Here is a 24,384-nt window from a genome sequence, read left to right on the forward strand (position 1 = left end):
TTATAAGTAAGTAGCACTCAGGTGTTTCTAATCAAATGGACTTGAATGATAAAAGCACACGTTTTGGCTGGTTGCTGGAGCATTCAGGTGTGTGCTAACAGAATACCAAGAAAGAAAGACACCAGCAATGATCTTAGAGAAGCAATTGTTGGTGCCCATCAATCTGGGAAAGGCTATAAGGCTGTTTCCAAACAATTTAAAGTCCATCATTCTACAGTGAGGAAAATTATTCACAAGTGGAAACCACTGAGTTTTTCCTGGAGTGGACTTCTCAGCAAATTCACCCCAAGGTCAAACAATGCAATAGTCAGAGAAATTGCAAAAAACCCAAGAGTTACATCTTAGAGTCTACCGGCTGCAGTGTGCATATTAAATCTTAAAGTTCATGACAGAACAATTAGACAAAAACCGAACAAGTTGTTTGGAAATTTGCCAGAAGAAAGCTTCTTCGCTCTGAAAAGTACACGGCAGCATAGGATAAGTTTGCATTGTTGCATTTGAACAAATTACAACACTTCTGGGGCAGACGATACCAAAATGAAGATCCATGTCAATAATGCACAGTACCACGTATGATGAAAACCAAACACATTTGGTTTTTATATCAGCACAATCACCTCATACCAACTATGAAGCACGGTGGTGGAGGGGTGATGATTTGGACTTGATTTGTAATCACAGGACTGACCACCTTGCAGCCATGAACATGAACTGCTCTGTTTACCAAAATATGATATGCTCAAATGTGACACCAATGTGTATAACAGCTTGTGTTAAATTGCACTGTGCAGCAGCAAAATTATACTGAATGAGCATACCAGCAAACTTCCAACATTAAAATGTGATCCAGGCTAGCAAGTCTTCCAGCCAGCCTTTCTGCTGATATGACTGATAGTTTTTGGTTTGCTTTTTAACTAGAAATACATTATTAAAGTCAACCTATGTCCTCAGGCTTCCTGTGAGCACTTTTCAGGACCAATCTATCCAATTTTTCTCCTTTGTCTTAACTTCAATGCCCACTAGAGGGCTTTTTAACACTGTAATGTTAACAACATATGTTTTTTGGGGTCATTCGGTGAAATAACAGATGCTGTCTCAGACTAACATGTGATCAGTGATTACCTAATAATACTGATGGATTATAATAAGCTGCTTGCACAAAAAAAACTTTGTGTTTTGAATAGGAGGCAACCTTCATTATCTTGTTTTTTTATGTTTATTGTGTGTTTATATGCATCAAATTTACAAAGATCAATCATTTATCTGCATTGCAATAAAATGAGTCACATTGGGCAAATAAAAACGTAATTCTAGTACTTTATAAATGTTTCAGAGATAAAATAGATGCTTGTAAATTCAGGCCTTTTTTCTGGCCTGTTTTCCTTCTTGTTCGGTCTTTTTACCAGTCATTCACAGTTCACCTCCCTCCATCTCTCATGACTCTGTCTCGCCAGTATAATAACCAATTAACTCCAGCTCTTGGTTGCTTAAATTTTTTATTTATTTCTTCATTAATTAATTTCCTGTTTGAAGTGTACTGCGCAGTGATTGGCAGCTTGCGCTAATTGCACCTCACACTTTGTGAGTGTGCAGGATATGCTTCCACACACTCAATCACGCGCGCACACACATTTTCTCTTCCATCCATGCAGGGTCATGCATATCCTTGTGTACACAATTGTATGCAAATCAAACACACATCAAGTGTTGAATACTTGCAAGTTGTGCACACACATTGTAAAAAACACAACCATTCCCGCTTACACTCAGAAACTCACACACACGGATCAGTGTTGTGATTTTAATTAGATTTAGCCTATCAGCCTCCAACTCAGAAAGGCAAAAGGCAGATTACTGCTGCCCTCTATTATTGCCTTACAACACTTTATCTGAGATTATTGTGGAGGTAGACACTTCAAGGTCACTAGCGCCAGCAGGGAGAGGCGATATGAGAATGGACAGTTTCTGGCAGTTTTTCTTCAAAGGAGAAAACACAGCAGATCACACTTATGTTAGTCTGTAGATTTTAACACCTATGAATGTTTTTTAACTTACCCGATATTTTTTTAAACAGCTCCCCAATCAGCTTAGTATTTTTTTAGTGTCTACCTGACTGATTACAGGCTGATTACAGCCGGGACTCTGCATCACGCTTGATTTTCAAGAGATTGGACAAAACCCAGCACATTTCCAGTCACAAAAACGCACACCTGAGGACAGAACACATCGGAGCATTATCCTCATAACATCCTGATCTCGACGAGAACACATAGGTCCTCGGGCATCTGTAATTCATCCCATAATTTGCATTTAACAAGCAAAATTGAAAGAAATATGTTCAGTTCGCTGACCACATCTGCCCTTCCAGGTTGAGACATCCACGTGGCAGAACAGCAGTGCAGCTCGGACAGAAGCTAATTCATCCATGATGCTCACGCTGACTGATTACACAACTCACGCTAATTTCATGCTAATTAAAGTTCTGATGGTAGAGAGGGGAAACAATGGCTACCTGGAAGAGAGACAAATGCATACAAATGTGTAAAATGCAGTATTTGGTTTGTACAGGGCCACAGCTACCACTGAGGACAGCATTTATTTTTTCTTGTCTTTTATAATATTTCCGGGAATGTGGCCTAGAAACAAATAAAACATTTTCTGGGCCACTTTCCCAGAAATAATGATTAATTGATTTTTTGGCATTATTGTTATATGCTGACATACTTTACAATACGCGTACCTACAGTGGCTCTGTAAGGAGGGGTGTGTGTGCAGGCATGTGTATGTGTTTATCTGTTTTGTGTATTGTGAGCATTGCAAAGGCTTTCCCTAAGTAGCTGTACTGAGCTCGCCGGGAGAAAAACGCTGAGTCTTTGATGCTAATATGAAGTGCCATATCTTCCCTCGCAGAGTGTGTGTTTGTTGCATGTGTGTCGGTGTATACAGTATGTGCGCACTGGGGACTTATGCAATTACAGTTCCTTTTTGCATTAACTGAAATGCTGACAGACATACAGCCCTGAGCTGACAGAAGCAATCACTTTGCCGCCGTGTGTGTGTGTAAGTGCGTGAGTGATACGCACTAATTCTAGGTTTAATGTTTTCTGGCTGTGAGTGCTGTGTTGTAGAGAGAGGCCGGAGACACACACGTGTGCGCTCACATAAACATTCACGATGTCTAAGAATAGGAGGTTCACATGCCTCAGAAGGCCATTTAATGTAAAAGGATTTTCATAAGTTGAGCTCTGAAGGCAGAGCTGATCTGTACAGAAGGTCCTCTTTTACTCCTCCAGCCTCAGAGCTGAGAGATGGTCGTCTCTCACTGAGACATTAATCGGCTCATTAATTTTCTTTATTCCTAAGTGCTAGAACTAAAGTTTCCCCTCCCTTTTCCACTAACGGAGCTGTTATTGCTGCTGAAGCAATCACTGCTTACTGAAAATATTACCGCAGCACTGCCGTCTTTGAGCATCACTAATACAAGTTATATGTTGCTACTAGCCTCACTTGATATTTTGTTACCGCTACCACTTATAAAACTGTTATCACCCTACTTAATCATAATATTGCTTTTTCAAACCGTCTTCATATCGGAGAGAAGTGATTGCAGCATTATTTATCCAGTCAGTGTTATATTAGACGTTTTATTGCACCTGATTGATGTCTCACTTTCTATCTCTCTCACAGCCATCGGGGTCCAGATGACTCTGGAGGTGATTGAATCCAAATTTTGGGGCATTGCAGCGCAGGTAGGTCCACAGAGTGTCTGTTAGAGCAAGATCTCTCCATAAAACTTTTTATAGTCTTTGTAAAAGTGCTGAAAGATGAAGTTACTGAGATTTACTAAAAAAAAATAGAATGTTAGAATAGAGAACAAGACAGTTTTGGACGCACTCTTAAATAAAACTGACTTGTAGCTACATCGCTGACTGTTATTAACTTTATTCTTTCACAGCTCTATTATTCAGTGAAAAACTGCTATGAGTTCTTATATAAGTGTGTAGTGTTTGAAAATTAAGCCCTGTAATTACTGTAGTATTGGTTCTTTTTTTTTTCCTTATTAGATTTATTATTTCTCTTTGTTTTTTTTCCCCCAGTAAAAGACTGAAGATGCTTTTAGAAAAAACAGCACATACTTCAGCTTGTAAATAATAACTCCATTCCTCTCCTCCAAACAATATCCCCTACTTTATTTCCTTTGGGTTGAACACTGTGAATATCTTTGCATGCACATTTTTCCATTTCTGGTGCAATCCAAAAGAAGATTTGTAGTTTGTCAGATTTCAATTTCAATTTTAGCTGAGCGCTGTCATGAAAGCTTTGTTTTACAATGAGATGAAAAGAGCGCAGCAATTTCTGAGTATTTTTTACCTATCAGGACTTTGCATCCTAAGCTGCTTTTCCAGTTTGAGAAATGCAGTGAGTGAATATAAACCTGATCAATATTCTGCATGAAACGTGGTTGGTAATGAATACACTGTCTGTTCCAGGAGTTTAACCTGTGATTATAGGTTCATTTTCTGCTCCATTAGTTGGTAATTACAGCATTCAAACTTTGTTTCATCCAAAGCTTAATGTAATGTGTTCTGTATCACTGTTACCAATATTAAAGGAGCGCTAACCCTGCCTAAAACATAGGAGTGGAAGAATAAATGCCATCATTAGAGTTGTTTTCATTGCATATCTTGTGTGCTAAAGAGAGATTTTTAGAATCAGCACTGGATTGAGTGACGCAGGGACATCCAAGTGTGTTATTTCCTGGGCTAAATCTGGTCAGCTATTCATTGCCTTTATAAAGCATCCCTTTATGTCCAAATTTGTTTGAAAAGTGAAAGGTCATCTTTTTCAGGCTGTTACAAAGACTTGAATTCATTCATCCACTTTCTTAACCGCTTATCCAACTTAAGGTCGCTGAGGGGCTGGAGCCCGAATGACACTGGGCAAAGCTCCAGTTGGGTGCCAGTCTGGGAGTCATGGGGCTGACATAGACACCAACACAACCAACATTTAACAGTCACCTGCAAACTACACTATTATCCAATACTGAAAATGCATCTTATTTTGTACCTCACATACCTGTGGTTGTTGCCACCTGGAGCATTTATTTATTTCATTTGCCAGAGGGAGACATTATCAGAACAGCTGATTGATATAGGTCGATTGTTTCAAACTGTCAGCGCTTTGCCAGAACTGTGTCCTATAGATTTTCACTGAGTCCTGTCCACAAACGCTTAGCACCTACGATTGTTAGCAAACAAACAGAGCTCTGCTAATATCAGAGATAACCTTTCTTTGTAGTTTCTGCTTGTTTTCTGCATCTTACAGTTCAGATGTTCCACATAGGTTTATCTGACAGACTTGTTTATAATAAAACAGCCCTTCTCTGGATAGATCCCGAGCCCCACCTGAGCTGATTTTTCTAGAGACTATGTGCCCCCAACTTCCAAAACAAACACTTTCCCCAGCAATTTCTAGAAGAAAAGTTCACTCTTACATCTTATGTTCACTCTGATTCTCCTTCAGCAGTATGCTGCTGCCATGCTGTTTCCAGGGACAACCAAGTGTATAGAACTTAAGCTTGTACTGTGTTATTTTGGTTAGTCAATTGCTTGCTTCCTCGTCACATTATGTTGAGCATTACTGATATGAATATTATGGCCTAGCAGGGCCTCCTCCTGAAGTTGCCTGTGTGGGTGTGTCCTACCATCTCTCCTGCCTTAGGTGCCACCTTTTTCTTTTGTACAGCCCACCCTGTAGTTCTGCTGCATGGTTAGTATCCTTTTGAGTTCTTCCACACCTTCAGAAAAATATTTTATTTAGGGAAAACTTTTTTTTTAAATTTGGCCTAACACTTCCTGCAGCAGGTGTTTGATATCTTGGCCCTTGGCCTCGTCGTGTCCCACGGCTGTAAATGACAGCAGTTAAAAAAGCATTAAGGCATCTGGCTAGCCATTAAGTGATGGATAGCTTCCATCGCCGAATACAGCAGGACCCAGGTTTTTGAGTGTGTATGTGTGCACGTGTTTCTGTGTCTGTGGTGTCATGATGGTGGGATTTTGAAGAAAAGATTGAAGAAAATATTATTCTATATCTGTATATGTGCTTATTAATGGTAATGTGTGTGTGCTGGGCAGACACCATATGCATGGCCATCTGTGTGCAAGTGCGTTGTTATGTCCATATCCATCAGCTATGAACTCATTAGCATTATGTGCAGCAGAGTTGTTATCCACTAGATTTATGATGCATTTACACAAAGTCATTCCTGTTTACTGTGTGAATACTTGATACTGTCATTCCTAAATCTGTATTTTTTCTTTTTTCCTCCTTACTTTTCCACACTTCATTTCTTATCAGCAGTGCCCCTTTTCTTACATCCATTCCTTTCTTATCTCCCATGCTGTCTCCTTTCCTCTAACCTCTCTTTTCCCCCATAAGTAGTTTACATAATCATCTTGTCTTGCTGCCATGTACTAGATCTTTATTTTAGAGAGTTTGTGTCTGTGCGTCTGTGTGTGTGTGTGTGTGTGTGTGTGTGTGTGTGTGTGTGTGTGTGTGTGTGTGTGTGTGTGTGTGTGTACTTACACTATAGGCTTGTTTTTTCTGTGTATGTTTATGCATGTCCATCCATGCAAACGTGCATGAAATCTTCTCTATAGTCTATTTTAAGTACTCTCCCTGAGGGGTGGAGATACTGTACCTGCTGTAAATCCTAAATGAAAGACTTAGTCTCAGCAGGAAAGATAATCAGTCACATGGCAGCTATAACCTATTTATCTATCTAAAAATACTGCTACCAATGGGTTGTCATATTTATCCTCTGTGTTGGGGCACAGACAGTCAGTGTTAAGAGAAACTATATTGCTTTCCCTCTCATTTGTACACTTCTTCACCATTAGCTTACTCCGAGAGACATACAGTATATGAAGTAAAGGCAACTAATAATTGGATTGCCTTAATTACTGATTAAAATTTGCTTTAGCTTTGTGTTTTTGAGAAATGATTAAGGCAAGAAACTGTGCACAATTATCATGTCAATAGAAGCCACATGAGTGAGGGTCACCCTTTTGTGGCTTACAGTGGGAACCTGATGTATTAGTAAATGAGTTTCATAGTTAGGGAAAAAATAAAGCAAGAGCTAAGATCCTTTTGAAGTCTGTCAGGATCATAATAGGAAGCTCCTTTTACAAAACTCTACTGTGCTCATAACATCCATGGAATTTAAAAGTCATGTGTGTGTTAGATACAGTGAAAAATGCAAATACAGGAAACAGAAAGTGTAAAAATGAAGGATTAAATATGACTAGTAATATATGTCTCATTGCTTTGCTCCGCTGACAGATTATAATATCTACAATGATTAAATCTGAAAAACAGACTTTCATAAAAATACATGATATTAAAAAATACAATGCAAACCCTATAATATAAGGCTCCATGTGTCTCTCACAGCCGACTGCTGCTATATTTTGTCTGACAGCAATTCATGATTAGTGAGGGGTTCTGAGGCGACAGTAATGGGAATCAAAAGATGATAGATTTTGTGCTATTCACACCTTGGCATCCTATTTATCTCATAGAGAACACTCCTGTGTTTCTCTTCCTCTGTTTTTAACTATGTACTTACATTCTATTTCTGTGTTTGTGATCACACTACTCAATAACCGTGAAATTATATGCAGGGGTGCAAATAAGTGGTCCGCAGGTGCGCATTCGCTGTCAAAATAAAAGACGTGCACCAGATAAGAAGTTGCAACGCGCGTTTGGGTACATAAGATTTTCTTGAGGAGGACAGACATTTGTTTAGAACTCTTAAAGATGTCGAAGAAGCAAGCTCCTTTAAGCAATTACTTATATTCTGGTGCAGAATATGCCGTGAAAATCCTACTCTAGCAGACAAAAACTATGCCTTTTATATGTACGCAAACGCGCGTTGCAACTTCTTATCTGGTGCACGTCTTTTATTTTGACAGCGAATAAGCACCTGTGGACCACTTATGTGGACCCCGATTATAAAAAATGAAATTAATGTAATAAAACAGGACAACATTTTACTGAGAAAAAAAACGAGAATATATTTTAAGTGAATCTGAAAAAACATCATCGTTTAAGATATGCTCATTAAAAAAGGACGTTTTTAAAAGGAGATCTGAAAGAGGATACAGAGTTAGCATTCCTCAGATCTTCAGGTTCCACAGCTGAGGGGGCGGGAAGTAAAGTCCCGGTCACTCTTGGTGACGCACCACAAATTAGGAACCATTACTGTAGTCCTGCCAGAATATCTCAAGCAGCAGGTGTGCACAGGAGTTATCACATAAGAGACGTGGACAGGAGCTACAGCATTTAAGGCTTTAAAAACAAGTAGTAAAATCTCAAAAGCAATTCTTTTTTTTCTTTTTTTTTTGGCCTGTCCCGTTTGGCTCTTTTGCCATCAGAATTGTTGTCTAAAGGCAAAGAAAGATGCCCAACGGATTTACTTTACCAAACTGACCATCCCAGCCTTGCCGTAATGGTCCATTTGATTCACCTTTTATTGTTTATTTTATTTTCACTTACTGAATACGGGACAGACTTGACTGGGGGAAAGAAGGGGAGAAAGAAAGAGGGAAAGAGAAACAGCTGAGAAGAGGGACGGGGGAGAAGGGCAAAAGACAAAAACCAACCGAACGGGCAGAGAAAAAAAATGCATATATCAATCACCTGGATCACCTGCTGAGAAAGAAAAAAGAAAGCAAGCAGAAGAGAACAAGAGTAATAGAATAAACAACATCACAATGATATATGGGAATATGACAGTAAATACTAAATGTTAAACATTATTGTGCAGCACATAAGATCAACAGAACACAGTGTGCTTTGAGGTAGGAGCCAAAAAGGGTGTAGTTTGTGGGTGTGATCACCCGTGTGTACACCTGTGAGCATGGACGCGCTTGTTTTTTGTTTTTTTAAAAGGTTCCTTCATGTAATAATCTGCTAGAGGGTGTGGGGGGGCCACAGCCCCGTTCTCCAGGGCATGAAGCAGGTGTGGAGGAGATCAAAACTCCAGACATCCAGAGGCCCCCAGAGCACAAGAGACCAAGGAAGACCAACAGAGGGGCAGCTGCGCCACTGTCCCGGAAAGAGCTGAGGAGAGTCCCAGATGAGGGCTCACTCAGCAGCCGCGGAGCAGAAGCCAGGGGGAGTTGCAGTGACGCGCCCGTGAGCTCCGCCGGCAGCCAGCTGCGCCTGAGTGACCGAGCCCCAGGCCGAGAGGCCGGGGGCACCCCACCTCCGAAGTGGCCCGAGCGAGCCCCAGGCTCCAGGCCCCGATAAGCGGCCGCCAAGGAGTGAGCCGGTGTGTACCTGGACGCCCATCCCCGGACACAAAGAACCACCAACGCACCGATGTCTGAGGGGGTCCGCCACCGGCAGGGGAAGTGGTGGTAGGGGGAGATAGGCCTCCAAACCTTGGAGGGCCTGAGATGTCCCCAGAGAGGTGGCGCCTGACACCCAATCTGACATATAGACACAGACATACAGGCACACACAGATACAAACATCCATTCCCACCCTCATGCTCTCATATGCACTTACTCCACACTCAACCAACGTGGAGACAGACATAAAGAGACGTTGTACACACGATCACACTCCCCAAGCGTACTCTACAAACCGGGTCTAGGTGCCCTCGCCCCTGGAGGGGGGAACTGCACCCAGACCCAGGTGGTGTTTCCCTTTTCCCTGCGGTGGGGGGAGGCAGACCGCCCCGACTCCGCAGCAGCAGGAAGGCTCCACACTCCAGACCGCAGTCGGACGGCCAACTCCTCCTCCTAGCCCCCCTGCTCCAGCAGGTCGCAGAGAACGGGGGTGAGAGAAGACTCCAAACCTCCCTCCACCCGCTCATTGTAATGTTGATGCATGTGTGTTCTAAGGTGCATTTAAAACCCAGGAGGGCATGGAGCTACCTGCCAGAGAGCAGCAGGTAAGCGCATGGTCCCTCCTGCTAGCCCTCAATGTCTACGTGTATTTAAAATTGAGAGGTGGGCAACGATGCCAGGGGTGGGGTGTACACCCTGATGGTACTTTGGACTCCGTGTATCGTGCCCACCCCCAAGATCCTATATGTATGTGTAATGAGAGTGTGAGTAATGTGAATGTCTAAGTTGTGGGATAAAATTGAGGCAGAGGCAGCCAGAAGGGGACAGAGGGGGGGGGGGGGGGGGGGGGGTAGCCTCCTCTGCACCCTGGTGACATACCCCTACTCCAAGGCCCTGCATGTGTGGGTGGTTGTGGTGGAGCGGGAAGAGGGAGGCAGCTGGAGATGGGGAGGGAAGGAAGGGAGGGGCAAGTGACCCCTCCCTGGGGCCAGCTCCCCCGCTGACCCCAGTAGGCACCCCCATACTCCGCGACCCGCCAGGGAAAGGGGGCCCAGGCCCATCCAGACCGGGCCCAGTGCAGCAGCGCCGCCCGGTCCCACAGAGCCCGGGACAGTCCACCCAACCCCACCACAGAGAAAACTGCACCCACCCCACCATCCACTCATCTTCCAGACTACATAAGACAATAAACACCCAGGCTGAGATCTTCCTCCACCTCTCCTGTATCTCCCCCTCCTGCAGAGGGAGCTCCTGAGGAGAGGAAAGCTCCTGCAAGATGTGACAATCTCCCCCACCAGTTGAAGTGCCCCCCAGGTGGCTCGACGCACCGGCGGCACCCTGCTCCAGGGCTGGGCCCCCATGCACCCATCCGCCCACAACCCCGGCAACACACCAACCAGGACCCAAGCCCCCGAGGCCCAGTCCGGGTCCCAGCCCAGAGACGGAGCGCCCCCAGAACCTCACGCCCATCCCGGACCCACCCAGGGCCAGCCAGGCTACCAGGTCAGTAACCCACGTCCGTCAGCACAGACCCTCCCCTAGCCCTGCTGCACGCAGCCGCGAGGAAACAGTCACCGGAGAGCCAACAGAGCCCCTAACCGGACATGACCGCTACCCCGGGTTGAGCCCCCCAAGGAAGATGCCTCCGGGGAACCCCCCGACGCCCTAAGCCTGTCCCTACCCCCACACCAATCACAACAGTGAAGGCGGGACCAAACTATGACCCCCCACCCCCACTAGGTGATGGAGCTGATCAAAGGAGCCCAGAGCAATTGATCTGATGTGGTGGCAGAGGCTGTATCAAGACTAATGTAATCTAATAGATAATTTCTATATTGGTTAGAATTAAGATTATTTTTATTTTTCCAGTTCATGAGGACTGTTTTCTTGGCTATGCATAGGGCAGTGAAAACCATATGGGCGATATTCTTTTCTGAAGTGACATTATCTAAGCTGCCCAACAAACACACTAAGGGGGAAGTTGGAATGTTACATTTCAGACACTTCGATAAGTCTTCACATATCTCGCGCCAAAACTTCTGAACTGGTGGACAGAACCAAAGAGCGTGGATATAATTGTCCGGTGAATTGGTTTGGCAGTGTGAGCAGTTGTTGGTAGACGTAAAGCCCATCTTGAACATCCGATGACCTGTATAGTGTACTCTATGTAATATTTTGTATTGAATTAATTGAAGACTGGGATTTCTAATTAGATGAAAGGTTTTTAAGCAAATCTGAGACCAGAAGTTTAGGTCTAAGTTAACTGATAAATCCGCTTCCCATTTTGCAATAGGAAGTGATATTGATTCATCTGTTTTAGAAAGCATTCTGTATATTTTGGATAGTAATTTGGGGGGTTTAAGAGTAAGAAATTGAACCACACTTGGTGGTGTTTGTAGTTCAACTTGACCCGGTTTAAATTTTAAGTGAATCTGAAAAAACATCATCGTTTAAGATATGCTCATTAAAAAAGGACGTTTTTAAAAGGAGATCTGAAAGAGGATACAGAGTTAGCATTCCTCAGATCTTCAGGTTCCACAGCTGAGGGGGCGGGAAGTAAAGTCCCGGTCACTCTTGGTGACGCACCACAAATTAGGAACCATTACTGTAGTCCTGCCAGAATATCTCAAGCAGCAGGTGTGCACAGGAGTTATCACATAAGAGACGTGGACAGGAGCTACAGCATTTAAGGCTTTAAAAACAAGTAGTAAAATCTCAAAAGCAATTCTAAAACTCACTGGTAGCCAGTGAAGGGCAGTTGGGGTAATGTGGTCACTTCTCTTAGTACCTCAAAAGTCTGGTAGCAGCATTTTAAATCAACTGCAGTCTTCTGATGTTTTGAATGCTGAGATCTGAGTAAAGTGAACTGCAGCAGTCTAGTCTGATAGCGATAAAAGCATGGATGACCTTTTCTGCAGCCTGCAGAAGAAAGAAATTATCTTGTCTTGGCTTGCTGTCTCATTCCAGAAATACACCACTTTTCATAATCTTAGTAAAACACACACACACACACACACACACACACACACACACACACACACACACACACACACACACACACGTTTTGAGCATTATTAGATAAGATACCCAGACTAGACCAGAGACTAATGATGCTGCTTTTGCTGTGGCGACTGTGGGCAGTTCTACTAATTACCTCTGATTTGGAGTCAGCTACAGAAAATTTATGGAAATCCACTTTTTTTTCTTTCTTATTTGGCGTAGGACAGGAAACAGGAAGCACTAGTGATAAACATAGATGCTCTCAGGGAACTCTCAGGTTAGGTGCCCTTTTCCATTTAGAAATGGATGTGTTGATTTATCAAGGCACACATTCAACAAAGTGCTGGAAACATTCCTAAGAGATTTTAGTCGGCATTGATATTATATAACATCACATAATTACTGCAGGTTTGTCACATGAACATCTATAATAAGAGTCTTTTCCCACTACATCCCAAAGCTGCTCTACTGGACTGAGGTTCAGTCACTGTGGAGACCACCTGAGTACAGTGAAACCATTGCCATGTTCAAGAAAACAGTTTGAAATGATTTGACATTTGGGACATCTTAATAGCTGCTTTCAGCCATTAGAACATGGGCACATTGTAGTCATAAAGACAAGGCAAAAGATGATGGTACAAAGGGGTGTATATACCCCTAGTGTACGACCATTCCAACACTACCCAGCTGAACCATTGATACATGTCAGGATGGACCCATTGTTTCATGTTGTTTTCATCAAAATCCGACCCTACCATCTGAATGTCGCAGCAGAAATTGAGATGAAGCAATGTTCTTGTTCTTAGGTAAAAGGAGTGGCACCCAGTGTGGTTTTCTGCTGCTGTGGCCTAGTTGGTTTAGGGTTGAATGTGTTGTGCATTCAGAGATACTCTTCTACATACTTTTTTTTTTTTAATAGCAGCGGTTATTGGAGGTACTATTGCCTTCCTATCGACTTAAAGCATTGTGACCATTCTCCTCTGACCTCTAACATCAGCAAGTCCTTTTCATCCAGAGAGATGCCACTCCCTGAACAGTTTCACTTTTTGTGCCACTCTCTTTAAGCCCTTGTCATAAACCAGCTGTGTGCAGGCAGGAATAGGACCCAAACGCAAACTCACGGAGATGAAAACGTAGACTCAAAAGAACACAGCTTTATTGCTGGATGAAAACCAATACAAAACTAAACTGGGAAAATTCTAATAAAAATACACTTGGGGAAACACGGAGAGGTACACGCAGCTATGAGGGAGCACACGACACAGAACCGAGGGAGACACTAACATAAATACACAGAAGGATAACGAGAAATGAGAACACACGGGGAACACAGCTGACACGAATAACCATAGCAAGACAGGGAAGGCAAGACTGAACGGAATGAACATGGAAACACGAGACCTGCACAATAAGACAGGAAACAGAGGAACATGATGCAGGAGTGGAGGAGAGGCAGACGAGAGGGAGCGAGGGAACACGAGGGAGAGAGAGACATGACTGGCTGGGGAAACATGATGGAATAAAACAAGGAGGGGAAAGAAGGCACAAGAACTCATACAAACAGACACACAGAGGGCAACGACACAAGGGGAAATTACTAAATAATCAAGGAACTAAACAGGGACCATAAGAAACTCAAAACAGGATAACCAGGCACTCTGGAAATAAACTTAAGACTAGTAAAGAGAACGTATACATCGATCATAATAGAAAATGACAAAAAACACAGGAAAACTGGAAACACTGGGTCAAATGACCCAGGACCATGACAGCCCTAGAGTTGGTTGTGTGGGGAAATCAGAGTACATCAGAATTTTCTGAACTACTCAGACCAGCCTGTTTGGCACCATCCACCATGCCACATGCAAAGTCATTTAAATTGCTTTTCTTCACTATTCTGATGCTCATTTTAAACTTCAGCAGCTCTTTTTCACCATATATAAATGCCTAAATGAATTGAGTTCCTGACATTGATTGACTGACAACTGTGAAGATGAGATATGATACGTGAACTGTAAATAATTAGAAAAATAAAAAGAGAAGATCAACGCATTATTAACAATTATTGATTGTTTGTTTTGTTTTGTTTTAGCAGAGTTGTAGATGCTGAAAAAATAAGAGTCTCAAGAGCATGTTAGAAATTTCACTCACAGATGAATGTAATGTAATAAACATATTTAATGCTTCCCTACAGATTAAGCTTTTCCACCTTGGATGCCTTCTGAAAGCGCATATCTGTCATGCTCACAAATCATGTTAAACTAATGGGCGGTTTTCCACTTAATTTGCCAAGCAAATTAAAGCTGCAAAGAAGATAACTCTTATTGATTTGACTGTCTTTTTCTTCTACTGTCACCACATTTGTATGGTGGTTTTGATCAGTTTTGCTTCATATCTACATTGATTAGCGTGATTCCTGGGACTCATTAGCAAGGTTGTATATTTTCATGATCTGCTTCAGTTAGCAGAAAGACAGTTCCTTTTCTCGTAAGTGCTGCTCCTCATCAAGCTGTGCCATTTACCCGTAGTGTGTGGGGGAGAAGCATTGTCACTTCTGTCAGTCCACCAAATTGTAGTTTATTTCAGGAGGCGACGATGGGAAGCAGAGAAAAAGACCGACACTTTGCTGTAATGGGATTGAAAAGGATGATAGATGGTCTCATTCACATTTCGACATGCTCTGTTTAGCCTGACCATGAATCCAAAGACACATTGTCCATAGACGCCGAGCCACATATACTGCAGACAACATAAGATCATCAGGAAAACTGTTGGTGTTCATCATCAGTCCACAGACGAAAGAACAGAAGGAAAGTTTCAGACTTTGCTTATGGTTAAAAACTTTTGTATTATGACAAATAGTCTGATTGCAGTGATACAGATCCCTTTTAATGTTTTCTTATAGCACAAACTGATGGGTTTTTTTTATGAGAAAGCATCTAATTGTACACTATTTTCCAAAATTGCTGAAGTTTTACGAGCCTGCTCGAAAACTCATTAAAAAGGAATTTGAAATGTGTGTTCAAGAAAATAATCTGTAGTCTTTTTTTTGTTAGCAAGCTCACAGCAGCAGAAGTAGTCAATCAGCCCACTTGCTATATAATGTAATGCTTGTCATTTCTTTCCACTCTCTTTGTTGCCATCGTTGTGTCTTCCCAGCCAAATGACACAGATGTAAGTATGAATAATTTCTCGCACACTTTTTTTTCCTACTGAACCAAATTTAACGTCCTCAGCACCTGCTAAGCTCTGTGAAATCAGCTTCGCACCTCAGTTAAAACAGATTACACATTCACATCCACACAGTCGGAGACATGCTAACATTACACATGCACAAACTTGCTAACAAGCCACTCAGATCCCATCACAGGTAGACAGCCCATATCTCACAGAAATTAACAATTTCACACCAACACAGACACATTTTTTTTCACATACACATGCACTTGTCGACACTGTCGCACTCTCAAGCCTAACACCCCCACAGCCAAACACAGACAGAGCATGTGTCACTCACACAAACATGCCCTAATCTAAGCTCAGATGTCGATTTGATTAAAGAAAAAAAATCTCTCTAACGTTGGATTATGGTGAAATAATCACACATTTTCCTGTCGTGATTTCTTTACTGTCAGTGCTCAAATGTGGAGGGGATTTGTCCTCTTCGCTGTGACAGCTTAGTGAGTATATCTTGCTTTTGAATGACACTGCCATAAAGTGTATTATCATTATTATTATTATTATTATTATTATAAATATATAAGATTTATTATCTTTTGCTACTATACAAAACTACAAAGGTGAACACTTCATGAATACGTGGTATAAATTATTTAGGTGTCTGTGTTATCTGTGTTCGTGATGTTCGACACAGATGTTTCCTTACATAAGTAATTGGTTCCTCTGTCTCTTACCAGGATATCGAGTGCTATGTGATTGACAATAATGGCTTTGTCCTCATTTCTGAACAGCGCAATGATGTGAGTTCTCACACATGCACTCACAGAATATGGCTGGAGTGCTCCTTAGTCTTTGACTTGATTGTTTGAGGGCCCTTCCACTCTTCAATATTTATTACCTTAAAAGAAAAAAAAGGTGAAAACGGTTAATGTGTTTTTTAACTGTCTTCTCATCCTGTTAACCACTATTAACCAGCCCAACAGAGAAAAATATTTAATTTTTTTTTAACCAAATAGCAGTGACATCCTGGGGCAGTGTACCCTCTTTTTTACTTTTACATATTTACATTTTCAAATATCAACCTTTTCCCACAGTGACTATCAATAATAACTGTAATCAGTGAACTGAGTCAGAGGTAGTGCTGTACTGTAATGTAGTACACCAATTCAGAGGTGCAAGGAACATTTCTCCGCAGACAATTATGCACAATTTCAAAACACATAAAAACACAACATTGTGATCTTTGATGCCTTTTTTCATCTAACGAGCATTTAAAACCAATTATTCTATAGAAGAAGTGAATGTAGTCCACCACTGCATCCACAAATGCACTAGGTGCAGGGATTCCCAAGATAGGCAAGTGGCTCCAGCAGATCTCAGGAACAACATCCAAGATCTCTGTCCAAAAGCGTAGGAACAGCTAAGATGCTGCGCAGGACTCTCAAATTCCCAGGCCTCTGTAGTCTAACAACTCTTGGAAATCATGATGAATATATCTTTTGGACTAAGTAAAAGAGGGACGATCTCAGTTGTTATCAGCACACAATTTAAAAGCTAGCCTCTATGTTGATATTAGGACTATTGTTACACAAGACATGGTTAACTTGCACATCTGTGAAAGCACCATTAACACTAAATGATATATCTAGACTTAAGCACTTATTATGGGTATAATGGCCTGTCTGAAGTCCAGATTTTATGTCCATTGAAAACATAGTTATGTTAGAAAAATGCTATGATCAAATTCAGGTTCACTGCATAGCTTTCAATAGGATAATAGTTTAGCAGCTAGTCTTTTTCAGTCAATTAGAGACTGCCAGTCTTTGCATTTTGCATTGTACACAGCAGCCTAAGGTTTTCGTAACTGGGAGTTTATTGTGACTAAATGCTCGACCACGCAGTTCGCACAGAGGTGAAAGTGGACAGGAGATCGCAGAAGTGAACTTATATTTCCTCTATCAGATTATTGGGACTTGAGTTTTTTATGTTCTGCCACACTGATTTTTTTAGACTTCTTTCTTCTCTCTTTCTTGTTAGGCGGGAAGGTTCTTTGGCGAGATTGATGGCTCAGTGATGACCACATTGATCAGGATGGGCATGTTCAAAAGGTAATGCCTGGTTGTCATTCCTCGCCTGATTGACTGGTTGAACGGCCATCCTGAGAGAACCTGCGGTTTTCTGACTTTGTGTGAAGTGCCACTTCATGGGTCCTGTGTCTCCGAACGAATATCTGGCTCGTAATTGCAATTGTGTCAGCCCCATGCTGTTTTGCTATCAGGTTTTAATTGTAGTTGTGTAATTATGTTAATCAGGGTGGCAGTTTGCAAATGTTTTCCTTTTGTTTTTTGGTTCTTAGATACCTAAACACTGCATTAGTATGCAAGCAGTGTAATGGTACAGTCTCTCTCCTATGCTCTCTGCATGCGCCCGTCTGGCTCGGTGTTTGTGATTAAGCTGTCCGTGCCTTTCCTTTTTGCTCCCCTTTGAGTTTGAGGGCTTGGGATGTTTTTTTTCTTCATGCTTAGTTTTTGCCCATCTTTTATGTTTGAAATCTCCTGAGTGATGTGCTATTTTTAAACAGCTAAAAGATTTCGTCATGCTTCATTTGACACAGGATATTACATAACTAGTTTTGAGCATGGATGATCTTTAGTAGCAATGTGAGCATATTTACACTCTGTGATTTTCTGTATTTATGTGTTCTTGTGTTTGACGACTGCGTACAAAAAAAACAACAAAAAAAATTAGTTGTCTGAAAAGTAATTCTAGCGTTGGGATCATTGTAAGTTACAATAGCTTTCAGGGATTCTGTAAAGGTTAAGCTCAGCCAAACATGTGTGGTAGTCTGGAGGGGGGTCAGGGAATCAATGTGGGTCGATACTGCCAGAGGAGCAACACTGTGTGCTTGTTTGTGTGCTCATGTTTCCTTAGGGTATCCTTGTTCGACTACCAGGCCATGTGTAAGATGAACTCGCACTCTGTCAGCAGCGCACGTCCACTTCTCAGTGTATGTACAGTGAAGTCTCTCCCTATACAGAAATATTCCCAAAATCAGTTCTCCGTTAAATAGAATTTGTCCATCTATCTCTTCAGCCGTTCTACGGTTTGGCTTCAGCCCTCAAGTGGTTCCTCTCCAACTTCCTACTGTAAGTGTTGCTAGGGGCAACCTGGATTGGCTATGCAGTTTTTGCTACATTGTCCGATATCCTATACTATGTAGTATTTACTCTACAAAGGTACACTATTTTGTGCACTTATGTTACTTATTAACATCACCAGTTTTGCCAAATTTAAAATGTTGCTAGCAAAGTTAAACCATAAATTTAAAAAAAAAAAAACTTACCTGAAAATCTATTCAAAGATTCTTTATTGTCAAATAACTAAATTCTGTGCAGTAGTTTGCGGACAGTATTTAAAACACAGATGGATGCACAATAAATAAATATATATAATAGAGAAACAATTAAATTCCAAATTAAAAATGATTAACATAAGCTCTCAGCTGCCTGGATTGCTGTCCAAAAATCAGAGATAGTGTTAACCGCATCAACAGATGGAAAAAAATCAGATTGTTTTTATCTAATGTTTTTACACACAACATTATAAAAAAGCAATACACAACTGTAGTTATTAAATCTAATTGAAGTAACATTTTAGCAATTTTCTGTTAAGAAAGTCAGCCTCAGTATTTTTTCTATGTTTACTTGGTAGGGATAAAGTCACTTGATAAATCTAACAGCCTCAATAAAAGAGCAGGCTGTTTATCCAGTTAGGAGGGGAAAAAACAACCACCAAAGCTACCAATGAATAACTTGAGGACCCATTTTATTATTCCCATGACACAAGTTTGGGTCCTGGCCCAGTTTTGGAAGGCTGCATGCAATATGCTTCCAGTCTGCTTTAGTCTATAATGATAGCCACCTAACTGACTTCCACTCTCCTCTTTTCTCTCTCTTTTGTAAGATTTCTCCTGGAGTTCAATATCTGTGGCTTCTGGCACACGGAGCATTTTGCTGACGGTGAGCTCACATTCGGAATAAATGTGGCTAATTAAGGCTAAGCACTCTTTCTTTGTATCTCGTGTGTGTCATCTCTATTTTGTAAATTAACACAACCCTCAGAGCAGCTCTGAATGACTGTAATGCTGGGTTTATAAACCAATTCTTAAAAAAATATCATTCATCATCACTAAACCTGTCAATCAAATGGTCCTTATTATCATCATCCTTTGATACAGCCAAGCATTCTTTTAGGTGTGCTGTATTATTTTATATTATACTTCAGACCAAGAAAAGTATTTACTGTGTCTGTTACATAAGTGGGTTTCAGTGGGAGCAGACACATCTGGTAAGTCCCTCAAAACAAGAGTCAGGCATAAATTTGTACTGAAGTTAATGCAATTCTAAAGAAGTCAAACAAAAACATGGCTCAGAACAAGATAAGACATTTTGACAAGCCATTATGGCTCTCTCTGGTTTTAGTCCTATCATACGCAGCAAGCTAAGGTTTATTTGGCTTACGCAAGAAGCAGCAATAAAAGGCTGATGCGTGAAGAATTGAGACGTTAGACCTTCGATTTCCTGTCACAGACTCTCAGCCTGTCAGTCACCAGCAAAATGTCATGCATACACTTTAACACACAAGCTCTGTTATAATTCTCATCTCGAAACATGACCCCTGTCTATCTCTCTATTAGCCTCAGTTCATAAGAAAAAAGGGGACATCCTGCAGCCGTGTGACACCGAGTACCCCAGCTTTGTTTATGAGCCGTCAGTCAAAGAGACCAACAGCATTATTAAGTGCGGACGATGCCAGAAGTAAGCGCACACACACTTATGCACACAGAAATAGCAGTGTAGTCCTCTCTAAGCCCTACACCAGTCATATTAAATTGTTCCTCCAGAATCCATTTTCTACGGCTTTGCTCTGCTTTGCATACTGAGAGCAGTTTGTATTAATACGAGAGTGGCAGAAAGAGGGAAATAAGTAGAAAGGAACTGATTTAGATCATGGTGTGTGGGGTTATGGAAAGACTGAGAAGCGGAGAAGGGAGAGTGACTCGTTGGAAAGCAGTGAAAGTATTAGGAGAGGTGAATGAAAAAAGTACAGGGACTGGGGAGGGGTGAGTGACAGAAACAAAGATGGAAAAGCACTAGGAGGTGGGTCGGGGGGTGGGGGGGTAGAGTAAAAAGAGGAAAGCATCACTGGGTTGTCACCATAGGCTGGGTGTGATCACCCTCATGAGGCTAATGGTGGTATAACACAGCACAGCTACACGTGGTCCACACTCTCCATGATAGTTTTTGAGTAATGCTGTTAATATAATGACATTATAATCACGTGTGAATAATGATCATAATTATGTTATTTTATCCATCCTGCACTGCCTGGCTTGTGTCATTATGTTACATAGAAGGTTGTCTTTCTGTGTTTTTGTCTATTTCACACTTTTCCTTTTTGTTTATGTCAGGATGTTTGTAGTGCAGCAGATACCAGAGAGCAACCTGTTGATGCTGGTGGTGCAAGCAGACTGTGACTGCTCCAAACAGTACCCACCCATCACCCTGGAGCCAGAGGAAGTCAGATATATCCTGTGATGTTTATATTCATGGATCACGTGAATCATGTTCACATAAAGTTTGCTTGTTTTAACCTAACTGCAGCATCACCCTGCCTATACACTGAGTCAATCTGGGCACACTTTGTAGACCTACAGTACCTACAGTACAGACTCTTTATTCTAACATGTGTATTAATTAAGCATGCTGGCCTAAATTGTTGTGTTTCTTTAACTGACTCAACCAGCCGCACTGTTAAGTTAGATTCCGGGTGTGAGCCTGCCATGTCATATCTTTAAAATGTTTATACTGCATGTCTTTAGTGGTAATATTTGAATGAGCGTGCAGGAAAACCATACTATGCTTCTGTTGCTGCTCCTTGACCCCGCTGTACATAACTCGTCAGTTAAGTGTGACAGGATGAAGTCTCAAAAGGTTCGCAGACGCCCCGAGTCTTGCCACTCTTATCACGCACAGGTCAGCATTTTACCACACCATGACACATCAAAAAACACGTATATTCATACAACCCTGTTAAAGCGTAAATATTACAATAATAAGTACTATAAAAACTGAGCTCAAAGCTGAGCGGTTTTTCCTTCTTAAGTTGATGCCTGCAAAAAAAACTAGACAAACAAAACAAAGTAGGGACAACCACTGTAAATGTTTTGAACTGAGGAGATCTGCTGCACTTTTGAAAGAGAAATTAATTCCCATTTTTGGTTGATGTAGGGTTTCAGCTGCTCTGCAGCTTGGAGCCTCTTTTGTTATCTTTTTCTGTTACAGTGCACCAAATGCTTCTATTTGGTGACAGATTCTCACTGTGGGCAAACTACAGGTTTTTTTTTTGTAAATGCAGCTACAAAGTGTGTTCTCTGATGAAGGTTTTCAGAAGTGTTCCCACTTCCATGCAGCAATTTTGACTACACAATCTGTGTTTTCGATGCAGAGCCTGAAGAGCATTCAGTGTTGGTTTTCTGCTTTGTCTAGTTTTTCAGAATCTATTTAAAGATATGTTACTGTATATGAAAAAAACACAAGTTCTCTGCAAGTTTACATTATGAAACATTGCTCTTAAGTTAATCACCCAGACTGTTCAATCCTCCCTGTCTTTACTGATGAAAAAGTCTCTAGGATGCTCTTTTTACACCTATTCATGTTACTAATTGACCTCATTAGTTGTGAGATCTTATAAAACTTTTCTAGTATTTTTGTTGTCTGGCTTGATCTTTTTGAAACACGTTACTGGCTTCAAATTCTAAATGAGCATATATTATGTTAAAAAAAATTGAATAAATAAAACATAATTTGAGCCATCACTCATTTCTTTATATTTTTTTTCCAAGGAGGAAGACTGTTGTAATTTTTTAAGTGGTCATAAGCAAAGGCCTTCCCAGTTTCCTGACTCAAGACTTTTGCACATTACTTTATTTCATTCAATATTCAATATTTTGTCTTTGTACTAGTTTTAATTTACCTTTTCAGAGCATCTTTGTGTTTTTGAAAATTGGGTTGTACATGTGTTTAAACATGCATGCATAAAACCAGCATTCTTCTCTCGTCTTACTCAACTGCTTCTGTGGCCCTAAAATGATTTTCTGTTTGAATACATCACATTTTCGTCAATGCTTGGTAGCAAATTGAAGACTCGCCAGGTGAAATCATTTTCTGCTTTGTCTCTGCAGGAGAACGCCGATGACTGTGGAGGAGCCTCTTTTATATCTCCGTCAACCTCTGTTTCCTTCATGTGTCTCCTTTTTGCTGCTGTTGTTTCCTGATGACGGATAACTTCGCTCTTTTATGCTTCATCATATAAAGGAGAAGACGACAAAAACTGAAATCCTTGAGTGGATTTTTTTTTAAACTACTGAACAGATTCTGCACATTTTGCTCACAAAGGCGACAGACACAATCTCTCTTTAAAGACCTTGGATGTTATGAGCAGTTGCTGTTTAACTTCAGAGAATTACATTTGAACTAAAAGCTGCAAAAAAGAGAACTTGCTGTACTGTTGTTGCCATGGATACTTTTTTCATTTGTTATTTTCTTATGCTCCACATTGTATCTCTGAACGAAAAGGGACTGAAGGGTGACGGCTAGCTGTGATGGGTGTTAATGAATAAGAAGTAACGATTCACACGGTACAACATGAAAAAGTGAAAAGAGAAAAACATGCATTGTTCAATTCCCATATCCCAATGAGCTGTGTATTTATCCACACACATGCATATTATATATGCGTTGGATACATCCAGTAAACACATCTAATGCATTATCTGCAGACTTTTATAAATGCAGAATAGCCAGTGTGAAGGGGGCTGCAGTAGGGGGATACAGGGAGACACTGTTGTGTTGCTAATGAGTCACGATAATAATGGACAAGCAGGCACAATTGTGTAAAATTAATATGCAATAAAGTAAAATAGAATGGAGTTGTCAGCGTCTATGGGAACTATGTTTTCACTTTTTATTTCCATCCTATAAATGTATGTTTCTGTGACTATTATTTTTACATATCTGTCTGCCTTTTTTTGTCTTTTGTCTCTCTGTACATACCGTAACTAATTATGTATGTCTGGCTAATGGGCTGTAAATGCTGAAATGATAAATGAGCTGAAGATCGTCACACTCTAAAAAGGAAATATCTAACTTTTCACATTAAAACAATGCATACATGCATTTGCAATGTATTTGGCACCAAGGATTTACATTTTTGAAAAAATATACAAATGTTTTTGCGATTAAGAAATATTTATAGGTTTTTTTTATATGGTTTATGATATATATGGTATATTTTAAGGCTTTTTTTCTTCATTTAAAATGTAACTTTTATAGCAATGCTCGCTATTATAGCTCAGTCACTAAAAATAAAATGTCACAGTAATAAAAATGTAATCTCAGTGTCAATTAGCACTATGAAACTAACTGCATATGATATTTTTGTATATATTTGCCTGTATGTTTTATATTTTGCACTTTTTGCTGAGCACTTAAATGCATTTTTGGCTCTGAGTGTCTGTGTAGCCTTTTCTACACCCATTTTTAATTGCCTCTCAAAGCACACATATAAGTTAATCTTATTAAGTTTCTGAAAGTTAATTATTTAGCTGTCCTGATTTTGTTTGTACTCTCCACGGGTTGACATTGCCACATCTATGGCCCTGATTTGTACTGTCTAAATAAAATTATAAATTTGGGTTTTGTTGTTTATCTGCTTAAAACAAAAACTTGAGTAATTTATTTTGGCCATATAAAGGTAAATGGATGACAGTTATCAAAATTATGACTTT

General features: G+C 40.8%; 1 protein-coding gene across 5 annotated transcripts in view; it reads left to right on the top strand.

Moving 5' to 3' along the window:
- The window catches only part of cacna2d4a (calcium channel, voltage-dependent, alpha 2/delta subunit 4a), a 109,748-nt gene extending 85,457 nt beyond the window's left edge, over nt 1-24,291 (top strand). For 4 of the 5 annotated variants that reach the window (XM_080291617.1, XM_080291616.1, XM_080291618.1 and 1 more), the window contains 12 exons: nt 3,688-3,749; nt 15,516-15,530; nt 15,992-16,036; nt 16,274-16,336; nt 17,574-17,644; nt 18,468-18,543; nt 18,630-18,682; nt 19,500-19,555; nt 20,233-20,353; nt 21,007-21,127; nt 21,494-21,571; nt 22,780-24,291. In XM_080291617.1, the coding sequence (XP_080147743.1) occupies nt 3,688-3,749; nt 15,516-15,530; nt 15,992-16,036; nt 16,274-16,336; nt 17,574-17,644; nt 18,468-18,543; nt 18,630-18,682; nt 19,500-19,555; nt 20,233-20,353; nt 21,007-21,127; nt 21,494-21,571; nt 22,780-22,872 (854 nt within the window). In that variant the 3' untranslated portion in view covers nt 22,873-24,291. Of the gene's footprint in view, nt 1-3,687; nt 3,750-15,515; nt 15,531-15,991; nt 16,037-16,273; nt 16,337-17,573; nt 17,645-18,467; nt 18,544-18,629; nt 18,683-19,499; nt 19,556-20,232; nt 20,354-21,006; nt 21,128-21,493; nt 21,572-22,779 lie in introns of those variants that run through there. The other variant, XR_013902719.1, reaches the window with a different exon arrangement.
- Nucleotides 24,292-24,384: the final 93 nt, after the last annotated feature.

The sequence above is a fragment of the Astatotilapia calliptera genome, chromosome 17 (assembly GCF_964374335.1).
Source record: "Astatotilapia calliptera chromosome 17, fAstCal68.1, whole genome shotgun sequence".
Lineage (NCBI taxonomy): Eukaryota > Metazoa > Chordata > Actinopteri > Cichliformes > Cichlidae > Astatotilapia > Astatotilapia calliptera.